The sequence below is a fragment of the Myxocyprinus asiaticus genome, chromosome 37, assembly GCF_019703515.2.
Source record: "Myxocyprinus asiaticus isolate MX2 ecotype Aquarium Trade chromosome 37, UBuf_Myxa_2, whole genome shotgun sequence".
Taxonomy (NCBI): domain Eukaryota; kingdom Metazoa; phylum Chordata; class Actinopteri; order Cypriniformes; family Catostomidae; genus Myxocyprinus; species Myxocyprinus asiaticus.
In genome coordinates this window covers 26,150,294-26,164,799 of record NC_059380.1, presented here as the reverse complement: position 1 = coordinate 26,164,799, position 14,506 = coordinate 26,150,294, and the positions used below count along the sequence as shown (strand labels likewise).

At 38.0% G+C, this 14,506-nt stretch overlaps 1 protein-coding gene across 9 annotated transcripts in view; it reads right to left on the bottom strand.

The window, feature by feature from the left end:
* Window positions 1–14,506, bottom strand: part of LOC127428169 (plasma membrane calcium-transporting ATPase 2) — a 99,719-nt gene that overhangs the window by 52,021 nt on the left and 33,192 nt on the right. For 5 of the 9 annotated variants that reach the window (XM_051676327.1, XM_051676319.1, XM_051676325.1 and 2 more), the window contains exons 5-8: window positions 14,226–14,351; window positions 11,713–11,745; window positions 10,894–10,986; window positions 3,206–3,247 (exon numbers count right to left, since the gene is read on the bottom strand). In XM_051676327.1, the coding sequence (XP_051532287.1) occupies window positions 3,206–3,247; window positions 10,894–10,986; window positions 11,713–11,745; window positions 14,226–14,351 (294 nt within the window). The remainder of the gene's footprint in view (window positions 1–3,205; window positions 3,248–10,893; window positions 10,987–11,712; window positions 11,746–14,225; window positions 14,352–14,506) is intronic. The other 4 variants (XM_051676323.1, XM_051676326.1, XM_051676321.1 and 1 more) reach the window with 3 other exon arrangements.

Below are 14,506 nucleotides of genomic sequence, written 5' to 3'. Positions count from 1 at the left end.
AGATACAGATATACAAGTAGTTTGAGTTAATTACACTGGTTCACTAGTCCACATTCAATCCAACCCTTTTACTTACAACAACAATCCATATGTTTGTCTCTGTCTACGATGTTGAACTAGAATAGCTGGTGCCTTTGCGAGAGCACCTCCACAGGTGAATGAGTGAACTCTCGTTTATCAGTAAATCATGAAAAAAAAAAAAAATGTCAGAAAAATACCTTTTTAATAGCAGATTTAAGCCCATGGGATTTATTTTTATGTTATTTAATTTGCAAGAGCTGTAGCATGTGCTGGCTAAATACATGAATGAAATACACTTTACCCTCATTTTTTGTTGTCAATATTTGCATAGACTAATTAAATTTTGATCTTTAAATGTGAAGTGTGTAATTTCTGTGCTATTAGCATCAATGGAATTGCAAATATAATTGTTGTTTTCAAATAGGTCTCCCAAACACTCTTTCCCTCTGTCATATGTCGGAGAAAAAAAAAAAAAACAGATAGTCCCAAAACAAGCTCACACAATTGTTTGAACCAACGTTGATATGTTGGGCTGGTCGAGATGCTCAGAACAATGTTTTCCTAATGCTACAGAGCAACAGTGTTTACTTATGGTTATCTCTGCATATTATGGGATACCAGAACTTTAATCTGAAATAAATGGAAACCTTTGGAAAGTTTGGACCCACTTTAGACTAGTTGTCTTGAACTACTTTGTACTACTATGTAATTAAACATTTGATACAATGTACTTAACCCTTAAACACATACCTCAGGTCTTTAGTGGCCTCATTCCACCCCCTGTACCTCATACATTTTTTAGAGTTGTGCCCACATCCCTTTAGAATTCCTCAAAATTTCTCTTGTGTAACACCAAATAAATAAATATATATGATATAATAAATAATATAATATAATAAATAAACTATATATATATATATACTGTGTATATACATATATACAACAGTTAGTTCTGGTCCTCAAATCTGATTGGACGAGAAACGTTCCATGAGTACTGATGGTCTCACACCATCAGCACTCGGACACTTCACTGTGTGTATCCCTCCGCTTGTGTTTGTGCTGTTCTAAACTAAAGTGTAAGAGCAGTGCAGATGTGTTAAGAGCCATCTGTCTCTTTACATTTAATTTTGTGACATTACATATTTTAGCCAGCAGGTAGAGGCAAAAGACCATTTTTTTTGTGTAATATGAGCCAGTTGGTGGTGATGTGAAGTGAGTCAGCGTCACTCAGTGTTTATATTCAACAGCGCTCCGAGATCGCTCATATTACTACTACACTACTAAAGCTAGCAAATAAAATGGCGTAGGAAATTGGGGTTCTATAGTAGTGAATGACTCTTGTGCACCAGCTACCGCGAAATAGGGAGGAATACCCCCGCTTGGACGGCTATTTTTCCACTGAGAAAATAGGATGCATTTCACCAAAATGACATTATCTTCAGAAAGCTGACTAACAGACTACAGCATCATCAACAGGTGATAGCACACGCTCCATCTCTCTCTCTCTCTCTCTCTTTCACACACACTCACTCACACACACACACACACACACACACACACACACACACACACACATCCTTGTTTTTCCAATAACATGTTAGAAACAGCCCAAGCTGTGATAACAGTAGTTCTGAATTGATGTTTTTGAGAGGCTAAGACGCATCAATTGGTTTGAACCAGCAACGGCAGATTCCGATCCGTCATGTAAGAAAGTAGTTCCATGCACAAATGTGTTTTTTGTGACCATTTTTGTGTTTTTTAAATTTACTTGTTCATTGATCTGTTGTATATAAGCAATATCACACTCGCTATTGTGCTATATGGCCCTAAATCAGCACTGCTGTGATTACCTATGGCCGAATCACAGCAGTGCTAATATAGGGCCATATCGCACTCTTGCTCGTATGATATTGCTTAAAAATATAAGTACAAAAAATGTATGGGGTCATTAGAGACCCTAGGTATGTAATAGGTTTTTTTTTTTCGCTTCCATAAATAATATTTTTAGGATTATTTAAAATCTGTACGAGTTTACTATCACAGGATATATATTATATATACTTTCTTGTTTGGATATATATATATATATAGTAGTATATGTTGCTTTTCTGTGCAATAATGGTGAATTATTGGTATCCCATGTGCATGCACACATACAAATTATACAGGTACACGCTATTTGTTACTCAAGGATTTTTTTTTTTTTTTCAGCAAATGGCTTGATTTACATTAGACATTGATATTTGATGAATATACAACATGAAAGTAAACTACAGCTAGTACAACACAAGATCAGTATGATATGGCTTTAGTCCTTTGGGTGTACTATTGCAATTATGTAAGTTGTGCATCTATTTAAACTCAATAAGTGCCTGAGAAAATACATATGTGTAGTTTGTGTGTAGCTTATGTATTATGTGTAGTTCAATATGTGTTTTACAGACAGTTGCGTCTCATGAAATGTTCTGTGTGGAAGTAAATAATCAGGTTCTATATTTGTTGCATCATCTCTTTGATATATGAAAAATAAAACATAAAAAGATATCAGAATAAATTATATTCTATTAAATTCTAATTGTCTTGAAAATGCTTTACATTTTACATTTTACACTATCATTTTGTAGATCCATTTGTGATAGATATTCGGTCTCTAAAGATCCGAGTATGTAATATTGTTTGCTCAAATACCCATGCATTTAAGGGTTAGTGTGTTGTCACATTGTTCCTACATATAAAATACCTGCATGTAATTACATTGTAACTACTCTGTTGACCCTACCTTAAGCCTTACCCTACCCGTATGTACACAATAGATACACTGTTTCAGATTAATTGTATAATGTAAGCACATAGTAGTTAAAGACACCTAATACAAGGTGGGACCGGAAGTTTTTCTTATTCTCAAAAGCATGAACAACCACACACCCAAAACCATTTGACTATAGATTGCAAGAAATTGTAAATAATAATCTAATTAAAAATGATCTGAGAGGTTACAGCATCAGACAAAGACAGGTAGTGTGAAATAATCAAGAGACCCTTACACACACGAGAAGCAGACCGTAAAGTGACAACGGCACAAACAGATGTCTGGCTGAATGGAAAAGCTCACACCTGAACTGTGAAAGGAGGAGTCAAATCGTGGTGAGAGCTCAAACCAGGTGGTAAAGTGAAAGCAGGTTACCTTTGGTCTGGCTGTTCTCCATATTTCCATCCTGCATTTTACCTATGATGAAGCATCACAGACACAGGACAAAAATAATAGAAAGCAGACGATAAAACATTCATCACATGGACATTACAGTGAAATCAAATGAAAAGGAAGACAAAAATGAGTAATTTATCAACATCATTGTGACAGTCACATACATAACATAGAGTTGTATCATAATGGGGTTTTGAGGTACAGTACATTATGAGTTTGCATGAGAGGCATAACATATACAATTTAACAGATTGGCACATAATATCTGATGCAGCAGAAACTTGCATCTGCACAGATTTACTGTACTCTGTTGTTGGTATAAACCTTGTGCTGATATCTATAAGTATAAATGTGTACAGTATGTGTTCCAGAAAGATGTGGAAACAAAAACAGATGTTCTATTCTGTGTTTTCATATTGAGTTTTTGACAGGAATGCCATGGAATATCTAATAACCATGATTTCTTATAGCGGACTGGTTAAACAGTAGTCATTCAGATATTCCATGGGATTGGAGGATATATGAAATATATACATTCAACACACACAGTGAAGACTAGAGGGACAGCACAACTCTACTGCACATGCAGGAAGAACTCATACACAACAGCCATGCAACACCACAGGGGGCAAGGGAAAAGGAAAGGAAGTGTATTACTACAGAAGATTATATATATATATATATATATATATATGATATGATATTATATTGTTCTGACCATTAGCATAGAGCATACCAGATACAGTATATCCAGTCTGAAGGCCCTAGCATAAATACCCATCCAACTAACATGGGTAGAAAAAGTATGATACATTTTGCCTTTGCCAGGAACCAAAATCTATATATCAATACAACAATATTATACTGTTTTATTTGTTCATTATAATAAATTTGCATTTGAATGTTTGTTTTTTTTTTAGCTGGAGAAATTATCTATGTATAAGATGTATTCGCTGAGAATTTACTAAAATCTATTCAGATTTGGCCATATTCGCAAACTAAAATGTTTTTAATTAATCTGTTGACTTTTAAGAATATTTTTAAATATATTTATAATAAATTTTGTACTGTAAATTTTGTATTATGTATTAGACATAACTTGTATTGGAGGCACTCTACTCCTGTAAAACATTTAGTTAGGTCAGCATAAAATCCAATGTGATTTCAGTATATGCAGGTACAGTTAAGCTTAAATTTAAATTTAGTCTATAGTAATTAGCTTTTTTTTTAAAGTATAAAAAAAAAAAGAAAAAAAAAAGAATGGAATATCCTCATTTGGATTTCTAGCTTAAAATGTGAGCTCACACAAAGGCTGCGACTATTCTGAACAGTCTTTAGAAATCAATGAGAACAGAACAAAACCATTTCAGTGTCAAATAAGTTAAATGTGTTAATTGTGTTAAATACATTAAACAGATTTAATCAATCCTATTTATTATAAATACAACAAAATTAATCCATGAATTTAAGGACTGACAAAGCTACGCAGCGTCTCATTCCATCCTATCAGGGAGCATAGTTTACAGTCTTAACTGAGACTTTTCCTTTCAATTCGGTCACTTCAATGCTCTGTCAGTAGCTTTGTAACCTGTGGTGAGCAGGGTGAGGCCGAGCGGCGTCTGGGCAGAGTGAGGCCGGGAAGATAAGTAGTGAATGGTTTCGCGTTCAAGTGAGGGTTGGCGGGAGTATTTAAGGAAAGGAGACAGTGGCAGATGAGAGAGAGAGACGCACAAAGCTGTCTGTGTGTGCTTGCATGTCAGTGGGGTATATACTGAAAAGCAAACCTTTTGTGTACTGCTGAAAAGCGGTGTCTTATTGTGTGCAGCTGAAAAGTGCAACAATAAATGTCTGTGTGTTTTGTCAAGCCAGTCCCAGCTTCCTCCGTTCCTTAATTGTTACATAACCATATACCACAACACCATACAACTGAGTCACACACACCAAGCAATGCACACAAGCCAGTTGAGGTAGTGAAAACATTAAAATTAGTCCTTCTTTGCAGTTAGAATAAGTGAAAAGAGGGATAAAAAGTTCAAATTATAGAATCTGGCAAAGGTGTTAGGGGATGTCTAGCCTGCCACCAGACTGATGCCCTCCAAGGACACCCCTTTCGCCCATACTCAGGTAGCACTAACCAGACATAACACCAACCGTACATGGTTTTCCTTGTCATAAGCAAGCGAGCATCAACCATTCAGTTTGAAAGTATGTGCTTAGAGACAGAAAAACCTTTTGCGTGGCCTACAAAGCAGACAAAGAGCTGATCAGACAGCCTGAATTGACTCATCCATTCATCAATATACATGTGCAATGCCCTCACTGGACCAAGCATGTTCAGTATTTTAGCCTTGTAAGACTCAACTAAAGGAGGAGAGAAAGCCTGCAGGGTAACAACCTGCACCCTGAAGGGAGTGGCCAAAACATTGGGCACATAACCTTCTCTAAGCTTAAGGATAACATTAGACAAGCCTGATGCAAACTACAAACAAGAGTCTTTGATCGACAGGGCCTTAAGGTCCACTACAAGTTTTACTGAGGCCAATGCGAGCAGCAGATTTCAGCAAGATTTTACGTAAGCTTACCGCATGTAATGGCTCAAATGGTGGACTTGAAAGTCTCACACTGTGACAGAAGCAAGGCGAGAGGGCCTTAACCATCTAGCTCCTCTCAAAAATTTGCTGACCAGAGGGTGTCTGCCCACTGACAACCTGCCAATAGGGTCATGTCCAGCTGCTATGGCAGTGACGTAGACTTTGAGCGTGGATGGAGTGACTCCTACATCCAAATGTTCTTGTAGTAAGCATAGTGCCGATTGCATGGTACAATAAACCAGGTCCTCACCCTGGGAGGACCATCAGGGTACAAAGAGGTACCATTTTAAAGCATAGAGCTGCCTCGTCGAGGGAGCCCTAGCCTGCAATATGGTGTTGAGCAATGACTGAGACAACCTTTGACTGTGGAGCAAGCGCCATTCAGGGGCCAGACATGGAGCCTCCACAGCTACGGCTGGGGATGCCAGATCGTGCCTCAAGCTTGCAAGAGCAGATTTCTCCACAAAGCAGTCCTCCAGCAAGGAGCATCCAGCAGCTCGTCCAGCCCTGGGAACCAAGGGCAGTTGGGCCACTCCAGCATAACCAACAGCAGGGTTTCCCAGTCTTCCCAAACCTTGCACACACTTGGTGTAATAAGTGAACCAGACTGCTCTCACAGCGAAATTGGAAACACTAGGTAGATTTTTCTTTATCTAAAATCAGTCTGTGCTTACCGAAATTCGAAACACTGTCCCCCGTGGTCTAAGGAGTACGTTTTATTTGGAGTAGGACCAAGTGTGAGCGCTATTATACATGTGAAATGTCCACTGAGGGGTGCCAAAAGCGAGTTGTGAAGCGAGTTGTGCTTTCAGCTGAACAGGATGTAATACAGTGAAGAGAAATGCATATTTTATAATCTGAACCCCCAGCCCAACCCCCAAACCAAAACTTAACCATCGGTGGAGTTAAAATATAATGTTAGAGGGGAAAATGTGACCTCAGAATCACACTTGTCTCTGATTATGCAAACACAATTACTTCCTGGCTTCAACACGGGAACCGAACCCCAGTCTCCCACACTGCTGACGCAATTCGCAACACCCTCGTGCCACAAGGGAAGGTAAACAAGCTTGAGCTGGTGCAAAAATATCTAATGGGAGATGCCGCTTGTCTGTGAGTCAGAATAACATGTCTGATCCTAGGGTACTGGAACTCTCTGGAACAACATGCCAACTTTGCGTGTGTTAATGTTCGCTGGCCATTTGTGAGCCAGGGTGTACATACCTACTGGAACCTGCATCAGTGAGCACCAGAGGCGACAATGCATCATCTCTGGGGAGGCGAATATGTCAACCTTGGCTTCCCAGAATACCTCCCATATCGCTGAACTGTCTGAGGATGAACCCTCTATTCCCCTGATCTGACACCCTGCAAGTCTGCCCCACAGTGCACAAAAAGAGAGGAGATGCTTTTCGCTACAGAAAAAAACATGGCACGTCAGGTTAGCATTGGGTGCGAATGTACTACCCCCTTGGTGATTTAAGTACGCCACAGCCACAGTATTGTCCTTACTTTCCAGAACTTAAAAGCCCTACACGTCTGCTCAAAAGGCTTTGAAAGCCAGGAGGACTTTAACCGTCTAGAAGGACTGTATAGGCAATTTTGTGCCACATAGTTCGTGCACCCATCCAGGTGCAAAAGGCCAGAGGACCATCGCACAGGGCACCCCAGCCTGAGTTGGATGGATCCATCATGATAACTTTGCATTTGACAACATGGCCTTGTGCAACACCCTTCTGACAGAACAAGGACATCCTCCATATCACGAGCATGGCTAAATAGTGCCACATTACAAGGAGACATGAGCAATTGCATTGCCACATGCGACGAGGCCACTGCAGAGGCCTCATGTGCAGCAATCCTAAAGGGGTGACAGCAGCTGCCATCTCAGCATACGCTGAAACACTTGCAGAATTTAAACTACATGTGGCTTGAACCTTTTCAAGCACTGCGGGGTAGATTGAATGTGGGTGCCAGCCAGGCGAGCGGTCATAGTCACTGAGTTGAGTTCCATTCCTAAGAAGGAAACCTACCGACTGGGCACAAGGGTACTGGACACTTGGTAAAAGTGTGAGGAGCTAGGGACAGGCCAAATAGAAGGACTTTAAACTTAAAGCTGTGGAGACCTGTGCAACCCCAGCAAAGTCTTTTGACAGTGCTGGGGGGCATGGATGTCTTCTGGGAAGAACTCACACATCCAAGATACTCCTATTCGAGCAATGCTGCCCTGAGTAGGAACGGAAGTGAACTAGATGCACTACAGTGACACTCCACCTCAGCAAAATATGGCTATAGGCAGCTGACTGCTTCTTGGCCGATTGGAACCTGCTGACAGACTGGGCAGTGATATTGGTGGCCCAGAGCAGCAAATCTGTGGGCCCCCGCAGTTCTTTAAAGGACTAGGGTTCAGTCAATGTCTTTGAGTAAGTCGGCTTGGTAGGCCTGGAGAACCATGAGGGTGTGATGAGAGGGCATAAGCGTAAGAACAGCAACAGGTGGCAGAACTCAGAGTTGCACTATGCAAAAATGCTCGGGCGCTTCAGGAATGGGCCAATCGAGATTAAGCTTCTCAACTGCCCATGTGAGAACTTCTAGTAACTCGGCATAACAGGCCATCCTCTCACTGCTTTCAGCTCCATGGGGGGTGTGTGGAGGAAATCAGTGAGCGCCTCAATCTAGCATGACCAGTTCTCACTTTCCAAAGCCAGCAGTGACAAAGTATACCCCTCCTAATGTCCACCAAACAAAACCACATCATGCGTACCGGCTGCAGGGTGCAGATAATCACATGTGAACAGAAGGGGAGAGACACTTCAGATGGAGAGGAGGAGAGACACAATACCAAAGCTGGCATTAATTCATCATCTGATTCTCTGCACTCCACATCCAAGCCTTGCTTCCCTTTCTCATATGGTTCTCTAGGACAAAAAGAAAGCAAACCAGGAGCGAAGCGTCTTGAGTTTCAAGTACTCACAATGAACATAATCAGTCTAAGCGAGCGCAGCTTCAGCGTGGGTCTGGCCAATGCATTCCAAATAGCACTCGTGCCTGTCAGACAGGGAGATAAATCTTTGGCATGGAGGGAAACACTTGCAAAATGCCATGCATTCTGAACAGCACTCGTGCCCATCAGATAGAAGGATAAATCGCTGGCACAGAGGGAAAAACTTGAGAAACTAACAATTTGCTAGAAAGAAACACACACATTACAATGCAATTGCAATGCACCGCAGTGCAAAGGATACAATGCTGATCGTCAGCACACAACAGGGAAATATAATCCACTCACTGTTTAGAGTCTGGCTTGGAGAGCACAAGATGTAATCGTGACCCTAAAGTAAAAGATTTCGTACAAAATGACGGTGCTGTGCTTTGTATTATGTGCCATATTATGTGCCTGGCTTCACTTCTGTGGAGTACCCATTGCGTCAGCTACTAACGCAGCATCAAAGTGACCGACTTGAAAGGGAAACAGCATTCTATAAACCTAAACACAGGATCTATGCAAATTTGTACATCTATGTTGTGATAGTTTGTGTTTTAGAATCTGTACATACATTACTGTGCTAGAACTTCACTTTAACCCTATAACGCCTTATGTATCAGATATGATACACAATGTTTAACGGCTCCTGTTTCACTCTCTGTTCAAGCTGAAAAGCTAAAAAGCTTATGGTATGTAAGTTTCACATGTTTATGGTACCATATAGTGGTTATTTTTGTTTATAACAACATATTATATTTTTTTATATAGTGGTTTCATTGTTTATATCAATCTATTTAAAATGGCGGCAGACTTGCGTGAAAAATGACACTTACGTTGGGATAAATTACAGCTTATTTTAATAAAGGTAAAGTGACAGTAATGATTATATTGCTACTGATGTTTTAAAATGAGTATTTGCTGAATATAAGCAACTTATGCTTGGTTAAAATTTTGTATATATTTTTTTTTGAAAAGCATGTTGAAATACATATGTATCAAATATGATGCAACATGCTTTTGAGGTATATCTCTCAATCACCATTACATTCTATTCATGCCCACTATAAATAAATAAATAAAAAATGACAGAGCTTTGAAAATTCTGACATATAGATTTCATTAGATACATTTTAAGTGTGAACTAATATTTCTGTGTATTTTCATATATGCAGCCTGCTTTGTCATTATAAAGATCTCATTATTTTCAATTACAAGCTATTATAATGTCATCTTACCATAAGTTCCTGAGACCCAGATCATTTTTTTTACAATTTCCCTATTTTTATGTCAATATAGTGTTTGGTGCATAAAATACATATGATGAAATCTGTTTATTGAAAAAATAATATTTTATTAATATTGTATTTGATGTGCTGAATTGAACTGTGATGCATTTCAATCTATATTTATAGACCAAGGAGAGGAAGCTGTCAAAGATTTGGTATCTCTGAAAGTTATTTTTTTTTTACCATTTCTTTTTATAGTTTGGCTAATGGTACTAAAAACAGTTTTTCAAAATAAATTGAATTTTATGACCATTTTTTCATAAGTCAGGCTTTACAGGGTTAAGCTTGAACACTTACGCATACTAATGACATAAAAAATGTAAACCTCTGTCATTTGTAAATAACATTTTATTCAAATGTACTTGTTACACTTTAAATATCATGTGCAAATATACCAAAAATACTACAATTACTTAATGTATTAATATATACTTAATTTATTAATGAAAATGCACAAAATCTGTCATGATTTTCTGTCTGAAGTTTTAAATTTACCTTCTGAAATTTACATGCTTTACCTTCAGTTACTGTATAATTCTTATTTTGTTTATGGTTTGTTGACTATCGCCTTGTTCTTTTGATAATTCATTTCTAGACATTTACATCCAACGTCACATTCCACAATGTGGCATTCTTATCTGCATACATAAAATATAAGAACATAAAATGGTAGAAGAGAGAAGAAGGGGGGAAAGCAGGTAACGGGGAGAGGTGACATGCATTGAGAGGACCATACAGGAAGATCAAGGGAGAAAAAGAGGCGGAGCAAATGAGGGACAGACAGCAGAGGTCTGCTCAACCTACCATTGACTAGGCTGGTATTACCAGGGGCATTTGCACTTGCCGCACCATCGGTAGCTATAGTTGCGATGGGGTGTGAGGAGAGATGGGAAGAGTCTAGCCAGTAATAATGAACAAGAGTAGCATGGTTAAGAGTGTTGTTACCATTATTAGTATACTTTCAATATGCTGCTGTCAACTGAAAGGTGATGTCAAACTAATGACATCAATGGCAAAACACACTGCAACATAAGACAGGTTACACTTAACATGAGCACATAAAACAAAGTCGAGTCACAAAACAACACAATGATCAATGGCCCAAACAGCTAGCATTCACAAATTTCCCTCATTTGAGCTGAAATTACTAGAAAAGAAAATCGTAAAAATACTGTAATATGTATGATATCTTTAAAGTAGACAGGAATAGGTGATTCCAAAATAATAATAATAATAATAATAATAATAATAATAAGTAATAAATATATAATTAAATAACATGCTAAGAAATTAAAAAGTGCTTTAACCACAACAATCAGCAGGCTGTAGTGTATCAGACAACAAAATAAATTAATAAATCGGAACATACACACTGAGAACAATACAATATAATTATCCATATCTTCAGTGATTACCACAAATTCATCATTTGTTAAAGAAATAAATAAACGACCTCTAGATCTATGTGTAATGGATAAAATGTGTTTCTCTTAATACTTAAAAAGAGCTTCTTTTTAAGTGGCAATTATTAAAGCAGGGTTTGGAAGGGAAAAGAAGGTTTACTGGTATAATAAAATGATGATTACTGTGGATACCCCCAGCATGGAGAGATGTATACTCTACCTGCTAGTTGATGGCCATCCTCCATTGCCTGACCTGTGTGGCAGTTTGCAGAATAACAAGCACATAAGGCCTTATGCCAACATGGGTGTGGGTAGTACAGAATACTCAACCAGAAAAAGCACAATTTCATGTAATATATGTTAAATTCAGTAAAAAAAAAAAAAAAAAAAAAAAATCTGTTAGTTTTAGTCCTGTGATTCATCAGAGGAAGACTTTTATGTCAGTGAAGTCTTTGTGTGGTATAAAGTATATGTCAATTCCAATGAAAGATTACAACTGATGTACAACTTCTGATTCAGGGATGTGCACAGACATACTGCTGCTGACCAGCAGCAATGATTTATAGTTAAAAAGTACTTAAATATTGATCTTCACACCAAAGTGATTGTGTCACTCTTGAAGACATTAATTTAACCACTGGAGTCATATGGATGATGTTTATGCTTATTGCCTGTGATTTTTGGAGTTTCAAATGTCTGATCACCATCCACTTGCATTTTAAGTATCTACTGAGCTGAGATATTTTCCTGTTTTTCTTCAAATATGTTCTGCTGAAGAAAGAAAGTCATACACACCTGGGATGGCATGAGGGTGAATAAATTATTAGGAAAAATATTTTTTGGGTGAACTATCCCTTTAATGGCGTGTAACATGTAGAGGACAAATAATGATCGCGAGTAAAGCCCTAACTAATTGTATTCTACAAATATTCCATATTATGCATAATAAATCGCAATTGGGGAAGAAAAGAACAACAATTAACTTATTTTGCTCATATACGAGCGCAATTATGAACAATGCGGCAGAAATCCGAACTAAACTTTATTCATTTAAAGTGCGTGTTTGTTTCCTCTGTCACATGCCCCACATCTTGTCTGTTGCAAGAGTGCTCATGTAATTTGCAATGCCTCTGTATCACATTGGGTATTATTATAGTCACAATAATTGATTATTAAATTCCATAATGGATGCATCGAAGTTTTTGCATAATATTGACACATTTGTACACCCCTAAATACTATTATTAAGTGTAAAAAAAAGAAAATCATTTCATATAGCTGTGCAAGCTTTCATTTTGGTTGGTATTTGAGAGGTGCCTCAGCAAAAGGGCAGGGGCTCGAGCCCCTAGAGCCACCCCCTCTGCACATGCCTGTTCTAACTGAGTGTCCGAAAATTGGAGTTGCACATCATTTGTAATAAAAGCACTAGATTTTAGTGAAATTAGTGGTGCTTGACTGTGCAAAACACAACACTACAATTATATATAAGTCTACAATGTAAGTCCACAGAATTTTTTCACCCGTTTCATCATCCGTTGGTGAAAATAGTGCAATCAATTAGAAAATAAATAGTCCATCCCTCCTCAGCAAGTTGCACAATTTAATGAATCATTCATGTCTGTAGCACATATGGTGCAGTGCTAAGTTTAGGGTTAGAGGTTTGTTTAAATCCCTAACCCTAAATATGAGCAATATTAACAGTGATGCTTACCTTAGAATCAGTGTAAATGCTGTACTATATGTATAATCGCAAAAAATGCACACACACAAAAACTAAAAAAAATTGTAAGGAGCGATAACAGTGACTGAAGTAACTGAATCTAAAATTTGTTCACTTGAATTAAAGAAATGTGACTGAAAAAAAATACAGTTTTTTGTAGCATAAGTTATACATCTTTTGCCTTTAAAAAGCAGCTTTTTCGTTTTGAATGTTTACAGATGGAATTAGCTGTAAAAATTCAGATTACAGAATTACAGGTTTACACTTTCAGATTAAGAAGAAATTTTGAATTTAAAATACAAATCTTTCACAAATCTCTCAGATTGTAAACAAACTAGGCCAAAGGTCAATTTAGAGCTGAGTTATTTACTTGCACAACCTTAACCCTGCAATTCTATAATCAGAGTTTTTTTTTCAAATTCAAGTTCAGATTAACAAATTTCAGTTTCAGGTACTTAGTCACTGTTCTAGCTTCATATTTCCGTGGTAAATTCTCATCTGAATACGACACTATTTTACTCACTTTTGGCACCCCAGCTGGACATTTCACTGGAAAACTGCAGCCAAATGTGTTATACAGAACGTACATTTTGAATTGCAAAAACGTTGTCATGTTCACGTAAATTTCATGAGATCAGGCTGTGCCTTCAGATACAACATTTGTGCTGCCTTTGCAGAGTAAAGATGATATAGGTAAATAAATAGATTTTCTATATCATCTAAATTTGTCTGAGATTTTAATGTTTTCATTTTTAGTACATATTATACTGCTGTTTTGTTCTTCCACCACCCCAGTATACTGCTTTTGACATTTACTCTCACAGATGTGCAAATTAAAGCACAGGAAAGTTGATAAATGTTATAGTCCTATAATAGTATTTAAATGAATAAGTAAAACTACAGGTTTCAATCCATACAGAAATGCCCCAAGATCAGGACAGGTATAAACACCACAGTTCAGGCTTTACCTGGACTCTGTTGAAGTTTTATCAGGATGAGCTTTAGATACCTACCTTTCTTCTCTTTCTTCTCCTCCTCCTCTCCCCCAGCACCGAGCAGGGTGAAGATGATCCCAGTCTGAGAGTTTACACCGACAGCCGTGACCAACATCCGACCCGAACCCTCCATCACATGTGTGCCTGGTGATACAGTTAGTGGTGCAGTAAGTAATGAAGAAACTGTAAATAATAGCAGGCCAGCACTGACAGCACAGACGGTCCTGACCTCAATTCAATTCACACAAGTAAAGTGTCTGCATGATGTAATACTCTAGACAGCACTGACACCACAGACT